Genomic DNA, 26169 nt, shown 5'->3' on the forward strand with positions numbered 1-26169 from the left:
TAACCAACACATGTTCATTCTCAAAATGTTAGCATTTTGTGGTGAGGCAAAATTAGCTTGCCAGTAGTACTAACCAATATGTCAAATTGTTCTAACATGCAATGAAATACATACAATTACCAAAAGTACCATTTTGTTTAAGTTTAGGCAGGACACAATATTAAAGTCAGAATATTGACAGGCATGTAAATAAATATAAGACATTTTGACAATGAAAAACAGTTTTATTCAAGCAATATGCCAATCACCACCAGATATCTGAATAATATGCAATACATCACTAAAATCCAGTTTGCAGCAAGAGTATTGAAATGCAATTTTCCATCACTGTAAAAAAAAAAAGGTTCAGTTTTATCATAACATAAAATAAGGTGGCAATGTCTGACCTCTACTGGTCAAAAATGAACAACAATATGATCACAATGATGGATTATTTTGAGGGAATACTCTAATAAATCTAATATTAAAGAAAAGTTACTTAATATTCATATAAAATAAAGAATGGCGGACAGTGTCGCATTGAAAACTTGTCGGTAAAGAAATATTTGCAGCATATTGCTTTGTGATAAAATCTTCATGTTCATGTTCGATATCACCATCTCTCAGACCTTGCAGGGCAGCGCAAGTGAATCTTCTCCCTCTGATAGCAGCCAAAATTTCACAACATTGAACACATTGAAACTGCAGGCGATTTGAAATGCTAGAGAAGGAATGGCATTACCCATCATAGAAGACAATCTTGGGTGTTAAAAGTGGGAAAATACACACCACTTTTTTTTTAACGTTTAAAACACCCTGGGATATTGTTTCGGTGAAGCTCTACAACCAAACGGCACAGTGTCCATCACATCCATGCATTGTTGCTGGAGGGGAAAGCTGGAACGTGCGCAGATTGAGCGGTGTCACTGCAACAAAAGTGAAATCAGGAGTTGTCGGGGGGATTGCGTTCGAAGCCTTCACTCTCCCTCACCAGCGTCCTCTCCAGAATGACGCGGCCCTCCTTGTAGCGCTGGCTTTCCTCATTGGCAAACTCGTACACCCAGCCCAGCTTGCTGTTGCAGTTCTTGCAGCTGACGTCCCTCACCATGTGTCTTCCTGTCAGCATGACTCGGTCTTGCACCTCGCTGTGCTGCAGATTCACAACCTGGATGGAGGGCAGCAGCCAGATATCAGTCCCTGTAACAGCCAATTGCTATTGTGTGGCTGACCAACACCCAAATATATTCAATTTAGAATGATAAAAACAGTCAAATGCTCACATTTGAGAAGCCGTAACCTTCACATTTCGCAGTTTGCTTGGAAAATTTCTCAAACAATCGATTATTGGACTACATTTATCAGCTCCAATAATGTCCACAATCATACTATCTTACCCCTATCTGTTAATGAGGAACTGATCATTATACGGATAATACAATTTGTGAATATGACCTAAGGAATTAACTTTCATCAAAATCGTAACACACGAGTTAAACTACAGTAGAACTGAGTATTTGACTCCTGAGGTAAATGTTACCATTAAATGTTACCATTAATGTTCACCATTAAACTAAGAAGTGTAACACTGCTGATATCCACGGTCCAGGGGAAGAGGGTGATGTGCAGGTACCTTGTTGAACAGGAAAGCTCTTCCGGTGGCTCCAGTGAAGCGTGTGGAGATGAGTTCAGCTCGGTTGGTCAGAATGGTGTCACAGTTTGCACAAGCGAAGAGGCGAGTGCCGCCAATGTGATCCAAGAAGATCCGCCCCATTTTGTCTTCAAACACAAAGCAAAAACATATAAAGCAAGTTGCCTTGTTCCATGTATCATACTTTGTTTTCTTCGTTATCTTAGGGGGAATTAGAAAAATGAACAAGAGCCCATTGTATTTTCTTTTAATGTATTTGCAATATGATCATGTGTACTTCAAGAAATAAGGCATTTTGCTACATTGTTAACCCTGTGGTAGGTCTTCCCATAATACCTCTTGAATCAAGCTTTTTTTTGTGGCATTGTTGCAAATCAATTACCAGTTTCTCCTCATGATAAAGTACATTTACGAGGTATCGTATTAGCTGTATTTAACAAAGATATTCCAGTTGGATCATTTTTTTCCATTAACAACACATTAGGTTTCCAGCAAATGTATTACATTCCAATGGATGACATACTTCGACATATATCGTGACCGAGGACTTTACACAGTCATTTGGCACCCGTTGTAATAGACGTGACATGAATCCGAGAATAGGAGAGAACAGTTATATCTATATATATTGCAAGTAATGTGTTTTGTTAGCGTGATTTTTTTAAATTATTGCTATTGAGGGTTTTATTTGCATTCATCGTTTCACTAATGATAGGCGTTTACATGCTCTGTTGATATGAATTATACATAGTATCGTCTCTGCAACACACACTGACCATTAACTTTGGTTTATTTACTAGATTAATGTTGGGGAATAAAAGTAGTACTATTTGGGGGTTAAGGGGCCTGGTGTGTCCACAACAATGGAAAAAGGACAAGACGAACATTTCACTGTGCATTCAGTTCCCATCATAAACTATACATGCTGTCAATTAACCAGATAGCTAAATAAAGTCACTATACGATCTGTCAGAGGAAAAACGCCTAAGGCCTCCAGATAACATGAATGGGCCTTACGGTTCACGGTTAGTCGAAACACAAGTCTCACCTCGCAACGGCAGATAACAGAAAAGCAGTTGGCAGGAAACGGAGATTTTGTTTGTCGTCGAAGTGTCTCTAAATCATCGCTAATCGTCGATGTGTCTTCATTATTTGCTCGCTACCCGTCTCCTTTGTTATTGTTGTCAATCCCGACGCAAAGAGAGCTGACGCAGCCGGCCGTGCTTATGGCGTTAATCACGTCAGTGAGAACGACGACTTCCGCCCAGGACTTTGGAAGTAATTCCCCCCCTAAAACATGTATCGATTCAAGGCCATGTTAAACTGTAGAAATTAAATAATAATGGTCACAATTGTCATCATGAACTTATATATATATATATATATTCTATGCTAAAGACTAGGGTTCACAACGCCATACGTGTCGTGAGCTTTTTTTTAATTACAAAGTTTATGCTTTTATTTTGAAAGCAGAATCTCCCCAGTATTTCAATGTTTCTCTGGTAATGTAGTTCAATTTACTGACCACAAGGGGGCCTCAGAAAACGCACGTACAAACATCCAGGACTGTGGTTCACCATTACGTTGCATTTGATGTTGCAGTATTTGTGCAACTTTTTTTGTAAACATGAATACGTAGATTGTTAATTCTTAGGATCTCATACAATTTGATTTTGTTTCAAAAGTTGACATACCCCCTAAAAGCAGAATTGAGTGGATTTTTCCGGTAGTAAATTGAATTGTGAGAGGATGTTTTTAATCTTGGAAGAGTTTCTACTCTTCAGTTTGAAGCACGTTTAAAGTCTGGCGATATTATATGTTTTCCTTATTGTCAACAAATCCCATGCATAGATGAAAACCCAAGAATGCATTGATACTTAGAACAAGCATTGTCCGTGTAGATAAAGACTGATGAAGCGTATTCCAATGTGCTTCATTGTTGTCCCAAACTATTAACGTTCATTTTTCTGCTGTGTGTCTAAAGGAGAGGATTTTAGAGGGTAATAAGAAACGGACTACCACATTTAGGATTTGTTGAGAGGAAAAACCAAGTCTGCCTTATCCTTTAAGATCCGTCAATGGTTTGTTAGGTGTTGAATATTAGTTTGTGTTCATTTAATGTGTCATACAAGTAAATACGTTGCAGTCATGGAGACTCTAGATTTATCGGCCTGTTGGGAAAATGAGACGGTAAGCATGTGGAAGTGCACGAAGTAATTAAATGTTATTGAACAATTTAGCATTGATCAAGGTTATTACACGTTGCAACCTCCATTGTGCTACACAGGCATCAATATACAGCCAAATACTTATTGCCAAGTTCTATAAAAACAAAATGACGCAATGAAGTAACAGATTAACTTTACGGCCTAGATTAAGAAAATCAGAATACAGAGATTTACCTAATGATACATGGCATACGTTCCAATGAAAAGATAGGTGTAACTCCAACAGGCTTAACTGTAAATCTTTGTAATCACACCCTATCTTGCTCCACCTCTACCAGCTCAGTCGGCTTTTGCTTCAAGTTTCTCCATGTGCTTTTCCCTACATCTCATATTCTGTATGTTCAACACATTGTTCAAGAACTCCAACACAACCCATCTGAAGTTACATGACAGTGAGTCAAAGCCATAAGCGATGTCCTAAAATACCACACAGAGATCTCTCTCCTGGACAAATCACTGCATCTGGTGATAAATCCTGTTGGAGCCAGAGACGAAGCGATCGATGAGATATGAAAGCAGAAGTGTCTCCCTGCACCCTTACTTGATGTTTCTATTCCTTACTTTGATTATTTTTAATAAACTAAAAAAGCTCACTGAGGAAAGCATAGTCAGTCGTCTCTGAAGCTGGATTCTCACAACTGTTTTTGTGCTGTAGTTGTCAAAAACAAACTCAAGAAACATAATGCAGCTTTATTCAAATGTTTGACCATTTTTAAGTTGTTACAAATGTGATCACTGCTTTTGATTCTTAAGTTTAGGATTTTGCACCTTTTCTTGAAACAAAGAAGGAAGTTATTTTAGCTCAGGTCCAACTGAGCCAATCAGTTTGTAATTGTGAGCACAGACAGGACAAACTGTTCAGCATATGTTCAAATGCCTGTTCAAAGATGAGTGTACAAGGGAGATAAAAGCCACGCTTTAACATGCGGTGCATGCAGAGTTAATGTCCTTGAGGGAAGATAAAAGACTTAACAGTGCGACCTCTTATCTGTTTTACAGTAATTGTGATTAGAGTCGACTCTTTGGTGAAAGACTGTATTCATAGTATGATGTGATGGAGCAATAACAGCACAATGAAGAAATCCTAACACATGTTTCAGTATGCTGAACTTCAGCTTGTAAACCTGTACAGTATGTGACTGTGTTCAGCTGTCCAAAGCACTTAATACAGTACTAATGCTGACAGGTTGATTAATGTCTGTAGTTGATGACACAAAAACAGTAGTAGTTAAAAAACTGAGTTTTTACTTAGGTGTTTTCTTAAATTCGTTGGCCTTCTTTCTGGCCGCCTCTCTAATCAGACAAGAGTTAAGAGACGATTGAACGTTATGACACTGAAACATTGCTGTTATGTGATAAAAAAAAGGATACAGATAAAGATATGAAGTAAGTACATCATCTTTATGGAGAGTGTGGTTTAAATAAAAATACATTTTTCGGGTCCGACTCCACTGTATCTAAATAATTAAGAGGAGAGAGATACAAATGTATCCCACAGATATCCATTGTTTCAGACAGTTCATAGATGGGTTCAATCAGAAAGAGTGTGATTTTGCTCTGTAGTTTTGTCAGTATACAAGAGACAGAATTTCAGGCCCCTTAAAACAGGCCTAACGACGCCTCTGTTGAAAGTGTTTATAATTTTCTTTAATCTATTATTTGAAAAGCATGGATGGAGGCACAAAAGGACTATTTTGTTGGAGTCCCTTCCCTCTAGCAGGAGGCTGCGGTGCAGCGGGACCAAGACCTCACGTCACAAAAACATGTTTTCTTTCTTTCTTTCCAGCAGCATTTGGGCTCATCAATAAACACTTACATCTCCTGGACTATTTCTTACTGTTACTCACCCTTTCACAACTCTTTTCTTTTTTAATGAACACTTGACACTTTCATAACACTCCTATTTAAATGTACTCTGATTAATACATTTAATTAATGTTTAATTAATGTATTCAAACTATTGCTATGCACCAATTACCAACTTCCTTATGTAACATACTTGTTGCTGCAGATTTACTTTAACATACCAACAGCAACATCATTTGGTAACATGTTATGATAACTAAGAGACATAATTTAAATTATTATGTTGTAAAGTACATTAATAGATTCAGCAAAAACCCTCAGATAGCCTAGACACAGAATGTCATTAACTCACTGAAGCTCACTTTCTCTCATTATTACAATAAAAGTTTCACTATCAGTGACATTGTTTCACTGTAAAACCTTATGACTGTGTTCTTTGGACGAGGAAGCCAGTCCCCCCCCTCCCTTCTGTGCATATTTATGATGTCAATATGCTGACCAGGTATAACCACATAGATACTAATAATAATCACATAGAAAGACAGCTCACCAAAGAGAGCAGAGGAGGAAAAGCTGCAGCAGAAAAGAGCCACGAGGACAAAATCTGAGAAAACCAGAAAGATGATGTTTCCACAACTAGTTGTGCTCACAGCCCTCGGGCTCACGTGGACTAAAGGTTTCTACTAGTTATAGTCAATCTACTAATATACTATTAATGTGTGTGTTTTTAATGGTGTTTCTCATTCCAGTAAGTGGCCTGCCTTGCACTCAGATGTTTCACTCTCAGCCGCCCCCTTCAAATGGTAAGTGAGATTACTAAAGCCTGTCTAATATTAATTGTAACTTGAATATATTCATTCTGTATTAAATATATATTTGAACTACTTGCATTTAAATTGAGTGTTTCTATTCCCATGTGCCTCAGGGCTGTGATTCAATATAAAACAATTTATTTCTCTCAAGTTAACAGCGTTAAGCCCTCAAATGTGGCCCTGCTTTCCTCCATTGGACTCCCCATGCAAAGGTGAGCACAAGTCCCCATTTTGAGTGATATTTGCACCAGGAGGTTTATTCAACAATGTAGACACAGCATCAGCCCGGTCTTTTCTTTTCCTGCAGCACTGAGCTGACTACGGTGGTATCAAGACTCAGAGGTAAGGTTAAAAGTTATATGTTGTTGTTTGTCGTGTTCACAGGACTATAAGCCAAATATTTATTGGATAGTTGTCTTAAGATTTAAAAAAGTTAAAGTTCATTCATTCATAATCTCCTTAGCATTTTTTACATTTTCGTGTTGGTTTCAGTTGGTTGCAATCTGCAACCTCAACAAAGACTTTTTTTTAAAACTATTGATAAATTATCGTTATTGTTGCAGATACATTTTTCTGTTATTTGACTACTTTTATAATGTGGAAATAGTTTGAGCTCTGCTGTGGTTTCACCTACCTGCATGTTGGGGTTAAACTTGTGTTATTGTCTCTCCATCAGAGCTGATGACGCTGTTCAATCCTGCACTCATCAGTCTTCTTTCAGATGAAACAAACTTGTATGCCCCTCAGTTTGTTCAACACAGGTACAGACACACATGGAACAAGAGAAATATCGTACCAATGACGGGCTGAATCCAGTGCTTTGTTGTTTTCTCCTTGTAGCTCGCTGGTGGAGCAGGCAAAGGAAGTGTCCCTCTCCATCCACAACAGTCAGGTAGGTGTTTCAGTGTCAGCACTAGCATCTTTAGGGATACAATAACGATTAGATAATCAAAAAGTAATATAATTCCTGATGTTTTTTTTAATTCTACAGGTCATTGATGTGGATGGAGATTGGAAGCTGGTCCTTCTCTTTGCTCAAGTAGATCTGCTCTGTGCCTGTGAGCAGCAGCAGGTAAACAACAAAACACTTTAATTGATGTCACAAAACTCATACCAGTGAAAGCTACAAGAGAACAACATCAGGACTCTGACACCTTTGCAAAGGAGTTTTAACCAGCCTTCATTTTATAATTAAAACCCCTTTCTTATTGTGACATATCATCATAAAGTTTGTGGAAAAGGCTTATTGAAAGATTAAAATATAACAGATGGCATAAGTCTGTGCTCAGTAAAGGTAAGGGCATCTTGAAGATGGTTCAAGCACATCAACACGTATAACATAGATTATGGAAAATTTAAAACATCCTTTGCATTCATTGCATTCTATATTTTATTTCAGGTAGCATTCATTTTAGTTTCATTGACAGAGCCACTAACCTGACAGCTTCTAAAAGGACCTTCAGAGCTAAAACAAACCAGGAAAATAATCAATGCATGACACATTTATTTAAAGGTTACTGAAGTTGCGAACCGTTGTGTTTGTGTGAAGTTTCAGTCTGTTATCAAAGCCGTGGTTGAAGAGGTGGAGGACGCTCTGCAGCTGCTGCACGCTCAGGTACATTTCAGATTGTTTACAGTATTGTTTATTCAGTAGCTCTAACTGCATTGCTTATGTTTACACAATTGACATTTTGGTTTACGCAGCTGAAGCGAACCATCGTCAGTGTTGCATTGTGGGATGGAGAGCGTGACAATTTCCACAACAAGTGAGTTCATTTGTAAAATGAGTCATTTCTGGCTTTAAATGAAATCAGTGTTTTTGTCTAGAGACTTAATCAAACATTATAAAAGATCATTTTATGTTAATAAGTTATACTAACAGGATGTGTCAATGCATGGAGACAAATAATGAAGGAGAAGCCAGACTTCAGAAGGCCATGCTGAGTCATGCTCTGCAGGTTTGTAGATCATTCATCAGGATTTCTGATAGCTTCATTCAGTACTTTACCTTTTTTTCCGCTGCTGTGAAATGTCCTTTCTCAACTTCTTTTCACTGAGCAGGAGTCTTTGGACGAGCTCATGATAAAGAGGCGTTGGTACGCTGACAGAGAGGACTTCACTGTCGTTGTGCAGAACACACCTTTCATCACATGGCCTTCTTCTGTGAGTTCACTCGCACCATTTTGCATTCATTGTTAATCTGGAGGAGAGGGGAACGTTAATCACAGAACAGATCGGGTTAAGGGAAGCAACACAACACTGCAATCAGGTTGTCTCAACACCATTTATTGTTTAGAAGCAGATGAGTGGCTTTCAAAAACATCAGTAAATAGATACAAAATTACACCACACATTGAAATAATAAATATAATCCAATTGCTTTCCAATCAATTCAGGATCACAGACATGCCACAGCTGCCATCCTGATTGACCAACATAAAATAAATAATAAAATAATCTTAGAATCCATGCAGTTTGTGACAGTCAGATATAGTCCTATTTTACTGAGAATGTACTTTCTGTATCAAATGCACAGCACAGTGTTGTTGATTTTCTTGTTTTTAACAGAGTGGGAAGCCTCTCAGTGAGCCACAAGCAGCTCAACAAGCTGATAAACTGATGGTGCAGATGTGGACAAACCTGGTGAGGTCTCAAGCGATCTATTCAGCCTCCCGTACTCTTTGTCAAACAGACACACAAACAGAGGTAGAAGAAGTGTTCAGATCCTTTACTCAAGGAAAAGTACTGATACTAACTGGAAAGACTCCACTACAAGCAAACGTCCTGCATTGAAACTCTTGTATATTTTTTAATCAAAGTATTTATCGTAAAAGTACTCATTCGCAGAAAGGTTTTCCCAGTTAGCGTTTAAGTAATAAATGTGATTTTTCACACACAATTAGAGTCATTGTCCTCTCAGTCGTAAACATAAGACAATGAGTTTTCTGTCTTTCAGCTGCAACCCATAAGTGGGCAACTTAACACAGAAGACAATGGAAATATCATCGCATTGCCATGTCCAACTGAGGTGAGGAATTGTGCCACGACGTCACACACATGCAGTTATATCAGCATGTCGAAACATGCCATTAGATGAATTTCCAAGCTATTCTACACTTTCTCAAGTCCATTCCTTTGTTGCCTTTCATTTCTCCTCCTCTTTCCGGCTATCTGCCTCCCTCCTTTAGGACCGACCCTTCCTGAGGACGGAGGGAAACTCCCCATCACATCACCATAGTGTTGTCTCTCCTCTCCTTCAGCCAGTGAGTGTAGTATAGTATTCAGCCCAAATGGAGGTAGTGGCAGCGGTGATGTACGCTTTAGTTCTGACTGTGGATCTGCTTCGTGTGCGCGGTCAGTTTACAGGCACAGCGATGCCCTGTGAGGACCTCGGGCCCTCACCCTCCACACCCACCTCAGGTACAGTAAGACGGCTCACACTGACATGTTCGGCATTTATCAGGCACTAGGGTGACTCTCACTTTTTGTGGGTGGTTTTATTCATAATGTGCCATTTTTCATGGCTTTTCATGTTGAAAGACACGCATATTGAAGTTGATTGATGAGAGTTTGCCTTTCAGTTTTACTTAGATATTTATGTAGGTGACTGAAAATATGAGTCTTAAATTGCTGTAGATGCTGTTCATATCCTTGTCTAGTGAAGTTCAAGTTAGGTTTGCGTCATCAGCAACCAATGTGCAGATGCAGCTGTAGTTGTGTCTAGAAATGTCTGGTTCTCAAGGGAACTTTAGTCACACGCCAGCACCCCTCAACACACACCTGTTTATCAGTATGTTGACACTCGAGAAGCAGACGGGATGTTGCACGTTCCTTTCTGTGAGAAGAGATGAGAACACAGGATTCTCCTCCTCTTGACAGGTTAGAGCCACTTAAATGTTACTTTGCTTATGATATGTTGGTGACGGAAAACCGTGTATTAAAGAGCCCAACTTCCGGCTGTTCGGGGTGTTGTGTTAGACGGTCAGCTCGCGTGTTGACTGGACGACTCCCTGCCTTTGCATCTGCAGCGCTTGTTAATTTACCTGTGATTGAGGAAATAAATAACAAGAACGAGAGAAGTTGTCAAACTGAATTCTTCTGGAGGCGACACCAGGCTTCCAATAATTATACATGCTAATATGACACATGAACAGATGACAATTCAAATGCATCACATTGACAAAAAAATATACAACACACTATTTTGTTTTCCACTGTTAATAATCTGTATATTTCTCTTTTATGATTTGTTTAATCATTCTTTTCTTTTTGCCCATTTCTGTTTAAATGACCTTTTATAACATGTATGTGACATTGCTTCTGATAATGTATTATTTATTTGTGTTTTTGTCCTACTATACAACATTTCCAACTAGTTGTACTGCTATGTTATTATAATTACAGATATTATATTACATTAAAGTCGTGTGTTGTCTTACTTGTTAATTTTAGAGCCTTCACTGTCCTGATTTGTCTACTTTATTTTTTCAGTCCATGAACTGAGGCCTGGAGATATCAACGTGGTGGCTGCTGTGGGAGACTCTCTGACAGTGAGTCATTGTGTTTTTGAAGAAGATAGTAAGGTTGTAGTGAAGTGTGTGAACAGTCCAAATACCTCAAGGTCTTCTTAGTAGATATTTCCATTTCTCTAACCATATTAGAGAAATGGAAAGATTAATTTAGTACAACAGTAAAACAAGAGCCTGCTATGTTGGTTTACTGCAATATACATCTGTCATATTTCATCACTGTCCTGTTCTATCCGTCAGGCAGGAAACGGTATCGCATCCAGCCCCAATAACATCCTGGATGTCCTGAGTCAGTACAGAGGATTATCCTGGAGGTAACTTCAAACTCCTCAATTATCAGACAGCGTTGCAACATAATGCTTATGTTATATGCTTTGCAATGTTGGTATGAACGTGGTTCTACAGTCATCCATTGTTTACATTCATCCATGTTTTTTGTAGTATTGGTGGAGATGAAAACCTCACAACTGTCACCACGCTGCCCAGTGAGTCTTCTTAAAGATGTGTGTCATATAACATCAAGTCAGGCTTTGTCTTATGGGATTTTTATTGTTTTTTACTTTGTTATAACAGACATCTTAAAACATTTTAACCACAACTTGACGGGCTACTCTGTTGGCATGGGCAAGCAGCAAACTCCTCAGGCTTTCCTCAACCAGGCTGTAGCAGGAGCGAAGAGCTGGTGAGTCCGCTCAGAGGATCGCAGCACACATCCCTCTAATACACCATTTATTGTCCTTTGAGGTTATTAAAAGTACTAAATAAAGTTCAGAAAAAGCAGTTTGACTGTAAACCATGCCTTAAGGTCCTCTTTTCACAGCCTTGAATCAACATCATATTATCAATATAAAATGTATTTCATAAAAAGTTAGAAGGAAGTAGAATTCATAAGTATATTCAGTATATTTTTTTTAAAATATAATGTGCTTTTAACTGTCTATGAAAAATATTTGCCATTTCATAGTGCTATTTTGTTTTTGTTTTAAGGAGCATACCGACGCAAGTGCGAGCCCTGGTGGCAAGGATGAAGAACGACCCTGTAAGTTTACGAGTTGATATTTATTCTTTACCTATTGTAAATTTGCCAACCTCACTATAAAAAACAACTGATGCTCTGATTTAACAACTCTACTTACTACTCACATTTCTACAGAGAATCAATTTTGAATCCGATTGGAAGGTGATCACCCTGTTTATTGGTGGAAATGACGTCTGTGACCACTGCTTGAACTCTGTAAGTACTAAAGTGGAGTAATAATTCATCGGCCGTTTCCTGGAGCGGCCAAAAGTCACAACGTGAAAAAAAATGTTCCTTTTATTTACAGTTACTTTACTCTGAAGAGAATTTTATTAATAATATTCGAGACAGCCTGGATTATCTACACAAAGAGGTAAAGATTAAAAGACATTCAGCTACATTTGATATATGGAGATATGTTTGTTTATGAGCATTAACTGAGCTTGTTTCTGTCAGGTGCCTCGAGCTCTAGTGAATTTAATAGAAACTCTTCATATATCCCCTCTGAGAGAAATGCACATTGACACGTCACTTAAATGTCCTACTTGGCTGGTAAAGTAAGTATGGCTTTCATCTGCTTTTTCAAAATCTCTTTGATATCAAAAATCTAATAAATGATCATAATCAGTGGTTGTTGGAAGAAAAACAATATTCACACTTAATCATGTACTATTTCACTGTTATATTCAGACTTCTCATCTTACTGTCTCTGTTTAATCTCACACACAAACTCAGCATGTCCCCTGATAGCAGTGAAACAGGGGGATCTGTATGTTTCTATCTGAAAGAACGAGCAGTTCCTTTATTATCGTATGACTCTTTCTTACAAACCGATCTATGGGACGAGGGGAAAGGTTCACGGTTAGCCCGAAGACGTCATGAGGGTTTCTGTTTGTGGGTCGTGATGGGTATTTAAGAGGTGGTCCTTTGAGAGATCTTTGAGCAGTCTTGGATATGCAATTTGTCTATCACCTTGTACTTCTAACTCTGCTCCTTCCTTGCAACAAATAAATGTTCCTCTTTTAATGATTTTACTCCGAGGGGTCGAGTGAATTTTTCTAACAGTGGTACAAACGACTTGTGGTTCCTCCTTTGCCAGTATTCTGTGTCCTTGTGTTATCTTGCCAAAGCCCGGCTCTAGAGCTCTGCAAATGATGGAGGACATCAATAGACAATATCAGGTAGGAAAAAAAAACAACCAAAAAACATATTAAAAATATTTAACAGTCCAGCTCGTCTTTAAGCATTGAGACCTGCTCTTTCTTTCTTTAAGCGTGTACTGCATGGACTTGTGGAGTCAAACCGGTACGACACTCGCTCAGACTTCACGGTGGTCATCCAGCCTTTATTAAGAAAAATCATTGTCCCCAAACTGCCGGTCAGTAACAAAGCTCTGTCTTTCATATGTGGACTGCCCAGACTCTTTAACCAATACATTACCCCATGCTTAGCACCAGAATCACCTGCTACAGTATACAGTGTTTAGCAGTGTTTTAGCTATCATGTCTATGGTGAAGAATTGAATTTGAGGACACAAGTTTCAAAGTCATAAAGGCTTCAGTCAACTACAGTTTTTTTTCTTTTAAATATTCGTCAGAAATTCTAAAGCTTCATACATGTAGCGTACCTTTTGCACAGGATGGCCGTGCTGATCGCTCCTTCTTCAGCGCTGACTGCTTCCATCTCAGCCAGAAGGCCCAGACGCTGATGGCTCGCGCCCTCTGGAACAACATGGTATGTATATGTACATATATATATATATATATATATATATATATATATATATATATATATATATATATATATATATATATATATATATAAAATTTAAAAATGCTGACTGATATTTAGCGGTGACTCTAACTCATGTTTTTCTTCCAGCTGGAACCTCTGGGCAATAAAACTACCTCTCAGGATTTTTCTCTAGACACTGACTTGAAATGTCCAACCAAGGTGGGAAATTGTGATTAACTAGAAAAACAATGCTTTATATGTTGGCGAATGAGTTTTTTGTAAACCTTGTGAGGAAAATGCTATAAATGCAATTACAATGCTTCTTTTATTAAACGTTTATAATATTGCTGAATGTACTTCATTTCACTATATTTGGAGGCCATCATGTAACGCAAGTCCTCTCCTTTGTCTGCAGACCTCCCCATACATCCGAACCTTTAACAACAGCAATTACATATATGCTGGTCCTTCTCCAACACCAGGACCTATCACAGTAAGCATTTCCTCTCTATCTGGAGGCTGAGCAGGGACTTTAGTACAAATAGAGTATAGATTGATTAACTGAAGGCCGAAACTCATATAGCGTTGAAATAGTTAGTTGATTAATCAATAGAACATAAATCATCAGCAAAAATCTATAATCGAAAAATAATTTTGAAGTCTTTTATTAAGAAAAACGTCCAAACATTCTCCGGTTCCAGTTTCTTAAATGTCTTGAATGTATTATTTGTGTTATATGATTATAAATTGAATAGCTTTGAGTTTGTAATTTGTAAAAAAAAAAAAAAAATGTATATAAGCAATATAAAAACGTGGCATTTTTCTCTGGGCACTTTCGATTTTTCTCTATTTTAGAACTGGGGGAGTGATTTCTCCTGTGTGGACATTGCTCCATCTGAAACTGTGCCAACGTCAGGTGAGACAGACTGTTATCAGTAGAGGGTTGATATGAGATAAAATGTCCTCTTTCATCTGAAAGCTGAAACAAAGACAGCTATGCACACTAGTGACACTAAGAGTGAAACTAAGAGTGATATCACAGCACCAACTGTCACCTGCATTGTGTCAATGGCCCAATCCCAATGTTCCCCTGAAGGACTTAAAGCCTGAACTCTCGGGGACTTACTAAAGTCACGAGGTAAACGGTTGAGTGTGAGAGAGCTTTAAATGGTGTAAATACAAATGAGACAGCACTTTGCTGTTGCTACCAATACAACGTAAACAATAGTACGTTCAATTGTAATGTGGACTTTGTCTTATCAAGATAATCTAACAGCTGTTCAACTAATTTACAACTTATACACATAATATTTTTCGTCTGAGGGGGAAAGGGCTGCAGTAAATAGAAGATGCTTACAATAGGAGATGGCTGAATGCTAATTATTACATTGTATAGGGATGATCTTTGTGGTGTGTCAGTAGGCTGAAACTCTTCTGTCTTTAACTCTAGTTCACAAGCTGAGACCAGCAGACATCAAGGTGGTGGCAGCGTTGGGAGACTCTGCAACGGTCAGTGTAATTCATCTCAAGTACAGTAGAGTTAATGTAAACTTGTTTGAAAATCACGTTTTACCTTAATCAGCATTGACCACAAATACAGATTTGAGGTCTTTTTTTGCATGATGTGTCTGTGTTTAACGACCACTGTGAACCTGTCGACGTGAATCAGCTTGCACCGGTGATGATTAACGCTTTTATGTGTTCAGCTTTTGATTTTCCCATTGTTTGGCTTTCTTTTCACAGGCAGGCACTGGTGCTAAGGCAAAGAACCTGTTAGACCTCAATAAAGACTACAGAGGAGTATCATGGAGGTTCGACATGCATGTTGCGTGAATGAGATTGACATTAATCATCATATTTTATGCTGATGTTTCGTGGATTTTCTTGCAGCATTGGAGGGGATAAAACTCTGGAGACGGTCACAACACTCCCAAGTGAGTTTACACCACTTGTTTGGGGAAAAGATATGCAACAGGAAAAACAATATATCCAACATTATGTTGCAGAGGAGCATTCTTTGTGGAATAAGAAATGTATCACACATTTTTAACCTTAATAGTTTTAGTTTCTCAAAACGTTTACTTCAGGTCCAGATCAGTCATAAATCATACAAAGATAGTCTTCTGTTCCTACATGAGGCCCTCTGCTGTTTCTTAGGCATCGATACTTAAATAGGAGGCACCATAACCACGTACTCAATCTTTTTTGCTTCTTCATCTTCTTAGACATCTTGAAGAAGTTCAACCCTTCCTTAAAGGGCTTCTCCAAAGGCCAAGACTTGAAACAGAAGGCCTTCAACGTAGCTGTACCTGGAGCCAAGACCTCGTATGTGCATATCCTTTTATTTCCTCCGTGGTTAAACACTTTTGAACGACCCGTCATTACCTATCCAACGCCTACTTACTTTTACTTTTTGTTGGGCTACAGAGAGATCCCAATTCAAGTCCAAGCTCTCATCAAGGCCATGCGAGAACATAAGGTAAGACTTTTCCAAAATGAAATAATGATATCCGATTGCTTCAAAATGTTCTGCCTTTTCTCATGTTCTATTCACATAATACACAGGAGGTGGATTTTGAAAAGGACTGGAAACTTGTGACAATATTTGTCGGCGGAAATGATCTTTGCAATTATTGCACAGACCAAGTAAGTGTTCTTCAAAATGTGTGTATTGTACATACTTTACCACACTCTCTTGTATGTTTTTGAAGGTGCAGTACAAAGCAATATTTCAATATGTTTTCTGCAGAATAATCTGTCGCCCAAGAACTACAGCCACAACATTATGCTCAGTTTGGACATGTTTTACAAAGAGGTGAGACAGTAAACATCAAAGTTATTGTCATATCTTGACTTTGTGTGTACAAGTGTATCATGTTTTCTTCTTCTCTCTCGCTCTCTCTTTGTATCTTTAGGTGCCGAGGCTGCTAATTAATCTGGTGGCAATCTTGCAGATTGATCCATTGAAGTCCGTTACGAGGAACACGCTTGGCTGTTCACTCTTGCAGAGGTTTGTTGAGCCCGTTTTCAGCTCGACATCTGGGCACTTTGGTCCTCGTGGAGACCAACACAGAGCTAAAGGAGAGTGAATGTGTTGAATATACGTATCCAACACATTGAATACATTGAATATGTCAGTGGACCCGCCACAACTTCAAATGAATGATGCTGTTGCTTTGCGTCTGCTGGATGTGTGACGTTTGCAATATCAATTTAAAGGTGACACGTCATCGCTGTGTTTAAAGCATGTTTCTGCTGCCCTCATGCGGTAACAAAAACAAATCTGGTTTAACCATCAAAAGATTGCTCCCTCCAGTGGTGTAGTTTCTCCTAAATTATTTAAATCTTGTTGAGATAGAGTTCATTCATTAAGCATCTTGTGATAATCAAGATGTCCTCAAGCGGATTTGAGAATTAAGAGACAGGTTTTCCAAATTGGAAAACACAGAAGTTAGTTATGTGCATTAGATTATTCAGCGATGTTTGTGTTATATTTTCATTTCTCTCACTCAGAATTGTTTTGGCATTTCAACTTGCAGACATGGACCCAATATTACAAGTAACTTTTGAGTTGTTTTAAAAAGCTCTGGTTCAGTTGGTTTGATGCAAAAACAGTCCTTACTACTGGTAATCTCTCAAACCATCTATTTCCAATTAATCAGTCAAAATTTAAATTTGGATTTCAAGAATCTCGACATGCAAAGGTCTTTTTTCAGATTCTTTGATTTGGGATCTGCTCTCTCCTCATCTCAGCAATAAAAGAATAAACAGGAATATATGTTTCACAGGACCATCTGTCCCTGTGTTATCAACCCAGTTGAAAACTCTCCAGAGTTTCAGGAGATAAAACGAATCAATCGCGAGTATCAGGTAAAAACAGAGAGCTCTTTTAATCATTTTTATTTATTTTTAAAAATGTGGTTCTCTCAGTCATTCCGCAAATTCTCTTTCTCCCCCAGGCTGAGATCCAACATCTTATTTCTGGAAATCGCTATCAAGGAAAAGAAGATTTTGCTGTCGTCCTTCAACCCTTTTTACATAATTCATTTATTCCTCATATTGGTGTGAGTTACAGAGACAAACACATGTATCCAAACAAACTATCGGACATAAATAATGAAATACGCCTCTCCTAAAAATCCACTTCTTTCACCAGGAGGGCGAGGTTGACTCAAGTTTCTTCTCTCTGGACTGTTTCCACACCAGTGAGCGAGCTCATGCTGAGATGGCTGTTGCCTTGTGGAATAACATGGTGAGCGTGCAGTAATGTACCAAACTACAGAATGACCAGTGTTTCTCAGTGTTTTTGGATTTCAGCGAGTTGTTCTTATTGTCTTCAGTTGGAGCCCATCGGCAAAAAGCAGACCTACAACAACTTCACATACGACCGCTCTAAGATTCATTGTCCCTCTGAGGTATGTTTGAAGAACTATGAAGTCTGGATAGAAATCCCACTGCCAACCACTCTACTTATTATTGTATCACCAAACTATATCTCCTTATTTATTCATTTGAGTCAAGTTTTAAATAGGTCACTTTTATGGAAACCAAATGTGTTAAATAAAGACTGTCTATAGAATACAGATAAATCTGCACTTAACTTAAAAACACAGCTCAAATATAATTAAATATTTAAGAGGTAATAATTACACAAATAACTTATTAGTTATCCATGCTATGCTTCAGTTTTATCATTATTTACTCATGACTCATCTATTTAATATGACTTAACTCAAATTATCATCCTTTAACTGAATTGTGGGTCTTTGTAGTTGACTTTTCATTATATGTTGACACATTTTTTTAAAGATTCGCTCATGTTTAGTTTAAAGTTCTTAATTCCTGATATGTCTGCACTGAACTTTGGTATGTTTCTTATAGGATAATCCCTTCATCTTCACTGAGATCAACAGCCTGTCAAGTCCACCAGTAATCCTCCCCGTGTCCAAGTGCCCTTTCTCTTTGCCCGTGTGGGTGCCGGTGATTGTGGGAATTGGCAGTTTACTGGCTGGCATTGTTATTGCCTGGCTAATTCTCTCCAGGTGTAAGTCTCGTAAAAGCAAAGTGGAGAAAGCGGTAGAAATGCAAGGAACTTCTTTTTGATAATTGTTGTTATCAAGCTGCACTTGAGCCTTAAAGTTGTATCACTCAACTTGTTTTTTTACTCCTACACTTGCCTCGACTATTTCTTGACTATTTCGAACCCGGAGGCAACCCACGCTGCCACGGGGAGAACATGCAAACTCCTCATAGAAAGGCCGTCCAGACCGGTAACAAACCCTGGCCCATCTTGCTAGGCGACAGCAGATATTGTGAAAAATCCCATATGTAATAGAGTGACCTTGTTGAATTCAAATGTGTTTTTTATTTATTGATAAAACAAAATCTCTTCAATATTAAAGACACCGATTGTTTTTTATGGGATATGAAAATTATTCAACAAGTGTTTGATGTATTTTCATGAAAGTTTGTCAGGACACTTGTGCTATCCCAGTTGTTTTGATGATCCCACCATTAGGTTGAAATGTGTTGTTTTGAGGTGATATGTCTGGATAACTATTGGATAGATAGCCACTAATTTATTGGTTTGAACATTGATGGCCTCTCAGGATACATTGTCAAGTGTAAAGTAAAATATCGAGCTGGTACTTCAGAGACAGGTTTGACCTCTGTTTTAGGATATCTATCTGATCATTGGGAACCACATTTGAAGTTATTAAACCCCAATATGAACTCAAAGTTATTTTTGTAATAGTGCAATTATATATTTGTTTTATCAAAATGTGTTTTTGTACCTTTACAAATAAAATGTAAAACTTTATTGGATTTTACATAATTTTGTCATGCCGTCAGCTGGATTTAAAGGGGGGGTTTTAGGCCTCTCCTGATTATACATCACTTAGAAACCATTATTCCTTGGATTTTGTATATTAACTTTGTATATTGTTTGTTATCGTTGTTCGCTGCTGCTGCTGGTAAATGGAACTTTGTTGCATTGCGACAACGACAATAAAAACTTTGTTATCTTTATCTGATCTTTACTGGGACTCACACACGAAGTCAGCATTCTCTCACTACACTTCCTGTCACCTCTGTTGAGAACAAAGCTGCACAGATTTATGCTTTAAATTAATAGTGTACTCCATTTGTTTAGGCATTTCTCTTTTTCAAACATTTAAGGAAGCTGATAAAATATTTGAATTAATTATTGAAATGCCTGTTATTCACTTTCAGACTTGCCTGAAAGATCTTTTAGATCAAAATTGTGCCTTGAAAAGAAATAAAAGATAAACGATTTATTGAGAGCCTAAAAGTTTGCAGATCTTTGTGCCCTGAATTAAGTATTTACTTGTCTTGCACCTGAGTGTACACAGCTATTCGCAGCTCTCCATTGTTGTTAACAAATAAAAGAAACTATTAGAAAAATAAATCTTCTATACATTACTTGTACAATTACAAGTTGTTGTGCATATCCTCTCATGATTCTTGAGTGTACTTAATAAAACACTGACTATGATTCAATACTACAACACAGAGTCTGTTTATAAGCATCGAGATTGTACTTAAGTGCAGTAATTAGTAAGTCTACTTAGTTGTCCCACTACAATGTAAACTTGTGTCGCCTTGCCTGCCTGGGAAGGCTAAAGCTCCTTTGAGCCTACAAGTCATCGTTCAGGGCAAGTTTGCCAGTTTCCTGCCTCTGTGAGCATCAGAAAGATGGCGGAAAGCGAATTGAACATTGACAGTCTCATATCTCGACTACTCGAAGGTACTGTAGCAACGTGATAACCTTTCTTCCCGCATCAAAAATTACTGAATCGTACGTTGTTGTTTGTAACTAAGTTACTAACTTCGAGATACGTCAATAACGTGTTAACATGTCCGCTGTCGTTCCGCAGCAACCCGCGAGCTAACGTTAACCGTGAAAATATTTGCTGAAGGAGAAACGCAAACTATAGTGGACGTTAGCATGTCACAGTCCCAGTTATCGATACAGTCACGTGTCACAAACTCTTCTCGAATGTTGGATCGTTAATCAACGTTAGTCGTGGGACTGTGCGTAAAATAAGGGAGAGTGGCGTAACAAAGCGAGCTAGAAAGCTAACTAACTAGCTAGCCGTTTCTGTCGACCAGTGCCATTACTTCACTGTGTGAAGGCAAACTAGCCGACTAACGTGAGTAAAGACCGGCAGGTTCACGTTTTATCGTCAAGGTCGGGATGTAATGGGCAGAGAAATAAGTGTAATTATGTGGTTGTAAAGTAACATTACAAGCTACCTGTTCTCTTTTGGCTAGGCTAGCACGTCGGCTACCACCCAGGACACGCCCCCCTACGAAGGGACACTAGCTACTGTTTGTCAGTTTGAGTTTTTTCCTAAACCACATATTAAACGACAGGTGTATTGTATTGTTGTCGCTCAACATAATGGAGGCAAATGAAACAACGTATGATTCTGCATGTTCAAAATGGAAATAAAGAAATCAACATTTTGTGACTGACACAATTCTGATCATGGGAAATGTAGTTTAATTTTTTTTTTTACCAATACCAAAGTTAGGAAAACCTCGATTTTTTTCCTTGCTTGAACCACACTGCATTCACTTTCTGCTTAATTGTGTTGAGGAATATGGTATCTCTCTCAAAAGTAATTGTTAGTCATTTTTACACAGAGGACAAGGACTATTGGTAGATAACTACATTTTAACATCAGTAATCTTTGTGAACATTAATGTGAAACAGGCAGGTAATTTATGATCAGTTGAGGTCAGTTCAGACTGATTTAATGCAGTCTTGAATTACATACGTTTGAATGCACAGACTATTTTTGTGGGTCCAGATTCCTTAGCCTACAAATGTAGTTACATTTCACGTTGTCATGATGTAGAGTGTGATGTATATCAGTTCTGTTGGTTGTGGCAGGTTCCTTCATGCTTAGTCTATCTCATGTCAAATACTTGACTCATCCAATGTTGAACTCTTGTTTTGCAGTGCGAGGATGTCGTCCAGGAAAGGTTGTCCAGATGACAGAGGCTGAGGTGAGGGGGCTCTGCATCAAGTCCAGAGAGATTTTCCTCAGTCAGCCGATCCTGCTGGAACTGGAGGCTCCACTCAAGATCTGCGGTGAGGACAGCACCAATCACTTATCTTTTTCTTTTTTTTTAAAATTAACTGTAGTGTCACCGGTTGTGCTTAGGGCAGCCTTGAGTGGGGCAGTGCAAAACCGAGCTGGAAACAGGCACTTCAGATGGTATAAACAAAAATGAAGGTTTATTTCCCGTCCCAACTGCAAGGTATTTCCATAAATCAAAAAAAGTCCAGTTAACAAACATATAGCTTTCCAGAGAAGAAAGTGGTTATTTAACCAAAACAAAACTCAACACTGATACGTCCAGGTTACAAGGTCCTCCTCTTCGTAGTGTTTTTCGTCCACGTAGGTGTTTGTTCACCGCCTGCTTGCTCAGCTCCTCTCCTCCATGTGCGCGCTGCTCTGCCCTTTATTAAGCTTCCCCGTCCTGCCTCAATTAGGTGCCCTAAGCACCTGCAGCTGCGTACGTGATGAGGCAGTCTCGGAGATGTAGTGTCGGCCCTGGTGGCCATTTTGTAGGTTGGGCGCTGGTCATGAGTTGGAATGTAGCTCCCCTCCACTACCTGTCCCCTTGTGATGCCACAGTACATATATCCCAGTGCACTTTATCTAATCCATTCATTCATTTTACATTATTGATTGCAAGTAACATTGCCATCTCAATTAGACACCATTAAACAATTTAATGAACATATCCTTCCAGGTGATATCCATGGACAGTACACAGACTTGCTGAGGCTATTTGAATATGGCGGTTTCCCACCTGAGGCCAACTACCTGTTCTTGGGAGATTACGTGGACAGGGGGAAGCAGTCGCTGGAGACCATCTGCCTACTGCTAGCCTACAAGATCAAATACCCAGAAAACTTCTTCTTGCTCAGGGGGAACCACGAGTGTGCCTCCATCAATCGCATCTACGGCTTCTATGATGAGTGTAAGTTGAAAAACACACCTGTTTGTTATGCTACATGTGCATACTGTTTACAGTCCTAATTGTGAGTTGGAGTACTGCAAAACCTGAGAAAAAGAAATATCAAATCTTAATGTGGTAACCCATTAAAATTAGTAAGAAAAACTTTTTTTTAAATTGTATGTTGTCTGTTTTTTGTTTTGTTAATTTTTTCCTCAGGCAAACGCAGGTTCAACATAAAGCTCTGGAAGACCTTTACAGATTGTTTTAACTGTCTGCCCATTGCTGCGATTATTGATGAGAAGATCTTCTGCTGCCACGGAGGTTTGTGAAGTCTCTCTGTTAAGTAGTAGCCACTAAATAATGTGGATTACACTTTGCCCTGAAATTGAAGTGGACCTGTACATAAGTTTAAAGCTTTCATCATTGTTTAGTGTACAATAAGGGCTGTGTTGTTGTTTCTTGTAATAGCAATATTAAATGGTATGTTATATCATATTTTTGGGGATCTTTTTATATATTTCTATTACATACTTTCCTAAAATATATCTAATATAACCACGTTTTAAATTGTGATGAATCTATTATGACATCATGGTGCTATTCTGAATGCCATTCTTTTTCTTTTTTTTAATCCTGTTTTTGTCTCATTTGTACAATACTTGTAACTCATCATATTTCCATTTTGATTAAGAATTTATACAAGTAATCTTTTCACTGATTTGTATACATTTACAATTATCTGTTCTTCTTAGGACTCTCACCTGATCTACAGTCGATGGAGCAAATTCGACGCATTATGAGACCCACTGATGTCCCAGACACAGGTGTGTTTGTGTTGCTTAATATACAATAATGTGATAATATGAACATTCAATAGTATAGGGTTTAATTAAAAAATGCATGTCCACATATAGTAGATAAAATAGTATAATATATAAAGTAATATTATGTGAGTAACTCCAAAAGTCAGAGTGATTGACTGCTTGACTTTATGTTGTTTGTGTCAGGGCTGCTGTGTGACCTGCTGTGGTCGGATCCAGACAAAGATGTCCAGGGCTGGGGGGAGAACGATCGGGGAGTTTCCTTCACTTTTGGGGCCGATGTGGTCAGCAAGTTTCTCAACCGTCACGACCTGGACCTTATCTGTCGAGCACATCAAGTAACTATTTTGCTGTTTTGGGATTATGATTAAGAGCATTTTGCCAATCATGAATTGTCTGTGTAGCATTTGAATGTGGGTGAAATGCCCATATGAACAATTTGAGAATAGAGTGTATAGACCATGGACCCTTAGCTCTTATTTTAGCAGTGTTGGAATGTAACTAAGTACATTAGGCTACTTAAATTCTGTACTTATGTATAATTTCGAGGTACTTGTATTTTGATGTAATTTATTTAACATTTTACTTCTCGTCCACTACATTTCAGAGAGAAATATTGTATTCCACAAAATAACATGAAAATATAATTTTCTTATTGTTTCACAGTAGTTCCGTTTTAAAGCACAAAAGAGCAAATGAGGACAGGGTCTCTGGCGAGACACACACACACACACACACACACACACACACACACACACTTATGACTAGTGGTTCATAAGTGATGACTGATGGATACGTTTTTAAGACCATTAAGATGTCAGAATGTTCAGTTTAATATATTCATAGAGGACACACTGATCACATTTGAAGAAAGATTTACTTTACAGCTTCATCTCTAAAAATTAAGGCAGTTTTCTGATAAAATACTCTGTATAAATAAATGATTAACAAAAATACAATAGCCAGATGTTCACATACAGAAGGTATTTCATCACCATTAATGCCATGAAGCAGCCCGGCTGATGAATTGCATGTAGGTCAACCCTACATGCAGCTTTACTTCCCTGTAGGCTGACTTATCTTATGTTGACATGGCAGCACTACTGACGAGACTTTCATTAAAATAAACCATGAGAATTATAATTATTACCCTGTTAAGGGCTGCAACTTCGATTACCTGCTAAATATTTTCTTAATTTATCAGTTTAATTGTTTGCTCCGCACAATGTCAGAACATATTGAAGACTAAGGTTACATCATTTTGTTCAAGAACCAGTGATTAAAAAAAATAAAATAATTGTGTTTGGCAATTTTGTTTAAAACATATCTTCAGTGATGTTTCATTTTCCTTTGATCAATGTATTGTTTCTGCTTTTATCCTGCTATTTTCCAGGTTGTTGAAGACGGTTATGAGTTCTTTGCCAAGCGACAGCTGGTCACGCTGTTCTCTGCACCCAACTACTGCGGGGAGTTTGACAATGCAGGTGGCATGATGAGTGTTGACGAGTCCCTTATGTGCTCCTTTCAGGTAGAGAACTCTGTTTGTTGTACCGTAACATAAACGCTTTTTTGTGGGCTTTAAATGTATTCATCAGGACCATCGTCTTCTCTTTCAGATCCTGAAGCCGTCAGAAAAAAAAGCAAAATACCAGTACGGCGGGGTGAATTCAGCAATTCCTGTCACCCCGCCTCGCACCGCTCAGGCACCAAAAAAGAGGTGAGCGGCTGGACCTGACTCCCCTGCTCCGCCCCCGGTTGATCACTGGCCGACATCCCTCCAGGCTGCCTCAAACCTTCCAGCCTTCTTTCTCTGTCAGCTTGTTTGTGTGGGGGAAAAAAAGAAGAAGAAAAAACTCCAGGAGTGTCTTTTGCTTGTTCTGTGGGTATTTTTATGAACATGTGTTTTTCAATTTCTCATTTGATGCCACGGTCTGCATTAACTTCCAGCTACTCACTTCATTCAGCAATATTTAAACCAAACTCTTGTGGAATGGGCAAGATGTTAAGAAAAAATGCTTCTCTTCCTTCACATTAACAATTTCCATAGTGATTTTGTGAATGCATGCTTGCTTTTGAGATTGAGATGGGTTCTTTGCTCTAGCCAATGTGAAGTCCATAAATTCTCACAGACAACAGGGCTAATTGTTTCTCGTCCTACTGCCATTGCACACTTCTATGCTGGATGAAGTGCTACACTTCTTAATGGAATAGTTTGACATTTTGGGAAATATGCTTGTATGCTTTCTTATAAAGAGTTAGATAAGAAAGTATACACCACACTACTTTCTGTCAAATATGAAACTAACATCAGCAGCTGGCTAACTTAGCACAAAGACTGGAAACGGGGAAACGGTTATTGTTCCTCTGTTAACTGCAACAACAGCCACCTACCAGCAATAGTGTTTGTTCAATCCATTTCCGTTGTATGGTGTGAAACTGTAAGGACGAATGTGAAGCATGGATCTTCTAATCTACATTAACTCTCGGCAAGAATGCACTTGAACATATTTTCCAAAATGTACATTTTTCTTGAAGAATTGCAAGCTAGAGATTGCAATGACTTTCCCTTCGACTTAAGAATGTTTTATCCATAG

At 38.4% G+C, this 26169-nt stretch overlaps 3 protein-coding genes across 4 annotated transcripts; 2 read left to right on the plus strand and 1 right to left on the minus strand.

The window, feature by feature from the left end:
• Nucleotides 1–485: 485 nt before the first annotated feature.
• LOC137785627 (protein yippee-like 5) lies at nt 486–2816 on the minus strand. The gene is made up of 3 exons (XM_068577042.1): nt 2676–2816; nt 1610–1755; nt 486–1144 (listed from the first exon to the last, which is right to left on the minus strand). Exons 2-3 carry the CDS (start codon nt 1748–1750, stop codon nt 923–925), a joined length of 363 nt encoding a protein of 120 aa, XP_068433143.1. The 5' UTR covers nt 1751–1755; nt 2676–2816; the 3' UTR covers nt 486–922.
• Nucleotides 2817–6285: 3469 nt separating this feature from the next.
• On the plus strand, nt 6286–19930 carry LOC137785672 (phospholipase B1, membrane-associated-like). Its single transcript, XM_068577114.1, has 42 exons — nt 6286–6337; nt 6411–6464; nt 6625–6685; nt 6781–6815; nt 7150–7234; nt 7314–7365; nt 7465–7545; nt 8023–8088; nt 8178–8239; nt 8356–8431; nt 8535–8648; nt 9042–9116; nt 9430–9501; nt 9662–9736; nt 9833–9893; nt 10965–11023; nt 11243–11316; nt 11444–11487; nt 11576–11684; nt 11990–12041; nt 12156–12236; nt 12328–12393; nt 12477–12577; nt 13120–13201; nt 13294–13398; nt 13659–13754; nt 13902–13973; nt 14170–14247; nt 14610–14670; nt 15205–15263; nt 15498–15565; nt 15645–15688; nt 15980–16079; nt 16182–16233; nt 16320–16400; nt 16504–16569; nt 16670–16764; nt 17543–17624; nt 17714–17818; nt 17911–18006; nt 18095–18169; nt 18636–19930. Exons 1-42 carry the CDS (start codon nt 6286–6288, stop codon nt 18855–18857), a joined length of 3246 nt encoding a protein of 1081 aa, XP_068433215.1. The 3' UTR covers nt 18858–19930.
• A 470-nt stretch (nt 19931–20400) lies between these two features.
• On the plus strand, nt 20401–25793 carry LOC137785462 (serine/threonine-protein phosphatase PP1-beta catalytic subunit-like). Of its 2 annotated transcripts, none has more exons than XM_068576707.1 (8): nt 20401–20523; nt 21745–21876; nt 22545–22775; nt 22971–23075; nt 23507–23578; nt 23762–23913; nt 24969–25103; nt 25192–25793. In XM_068576707.1, exons 1-8 carry the CDS (start codon nt 20472–20474, stop codon nt 25294–25296), a joined length of 984 nt encoding a protein of 327 aa, XP_068432808.1. In that variant the 5' UTR covers nt 20401–20471; the 3' UTR covers nt 25297–25793. The 2 variants fall into 2 exon arrangements, with proteins under 2 accessions (XP_068432808.1, XP_068432809.1); XM_068576708.1 differs by lacking the exon at nt 20401–20523 and adding an exon at nt 20738–20929.
• Nucleotides 25794–26169: the final 376 nt, after the last annotated feature.

Source organism: Clinocottus analis, unplaced genomic scaffold (genome assembly GCF_023055335.1).
Source record: "Clinocottus analis isolate CAN_PGR_092001 unplaced genomic scaffold, fCliAna1.0.p SCAF_15, whole genome shotgun sequence".
In the NCBI taxonomy this organism is placed as follows: domain Eukaryota; kingdom Metazoa; phylum Chordata; class Actinopteri; order Perciformes; family Cottidae; genus Clinocottus; species Clinocottus analis.

Excerpts from the sequence above, each read along its gene's own strand:
- LOC137785462 (XM_068576707.1), top strand. The coding sequence starts at position 20,472 with ATGGCGGAAAGCGAATTGAACATTGACAGTCTCATATCTCGACTACTC. Across the intron at positions 22,776-22,970 it reads CTACGGCTTCTATGATGAGT|GCAAACGCAGGTTCAACATA; the intron begins GTAAGTTGAAAA and ends TTTTTTCCTCAG. Across the intron at positions 23,076-23,506 it reads GATCTTCTGCTGCCACGGAG|GACTCTCACCTGATCTACAG; the intron begins GTTTGTGAAGTC and ends TGTTCTTCTTAG.
- LOC137785672 (XM_068577114.1), top strand. The coding sequence starts at position 6,286 with ATGTTTCCACAACTAGTTGTGCTCACAGCCCTCGGGCTCACGTGGACT. Across the intron at positions 8,240-8,355 it reads CGTGACAATTTCCACAACAA|GATGTGTCAATGCATGGAGA; the intron begins GTGAGTTCATTT and ends TTATACTAACAG. Across the intron at positions 18,007-18,094 it reads TTGCCTTGTGGAATAACATG|TTGGAGCCCATCGGCAAAAA; the intron begins GTGAGCGTGCAG and ends TATTGTCTTCAG.
- LOC137785627 (XM_068577042.1), bottom strand. The coding sequence starts at position 1,750 with ATGGGGCGGATCTTCTTGGATCACATTGGCGGCACTCGCCTCTTCGCT. Across the intron at positions 1,145-1,609 it reads GAGCTTTCCTGTTCAACAAG|GTTGTGAATCTGCAGCACAG; the intron begins GTACCTGCACAT and ends CCCTCCATCCAG.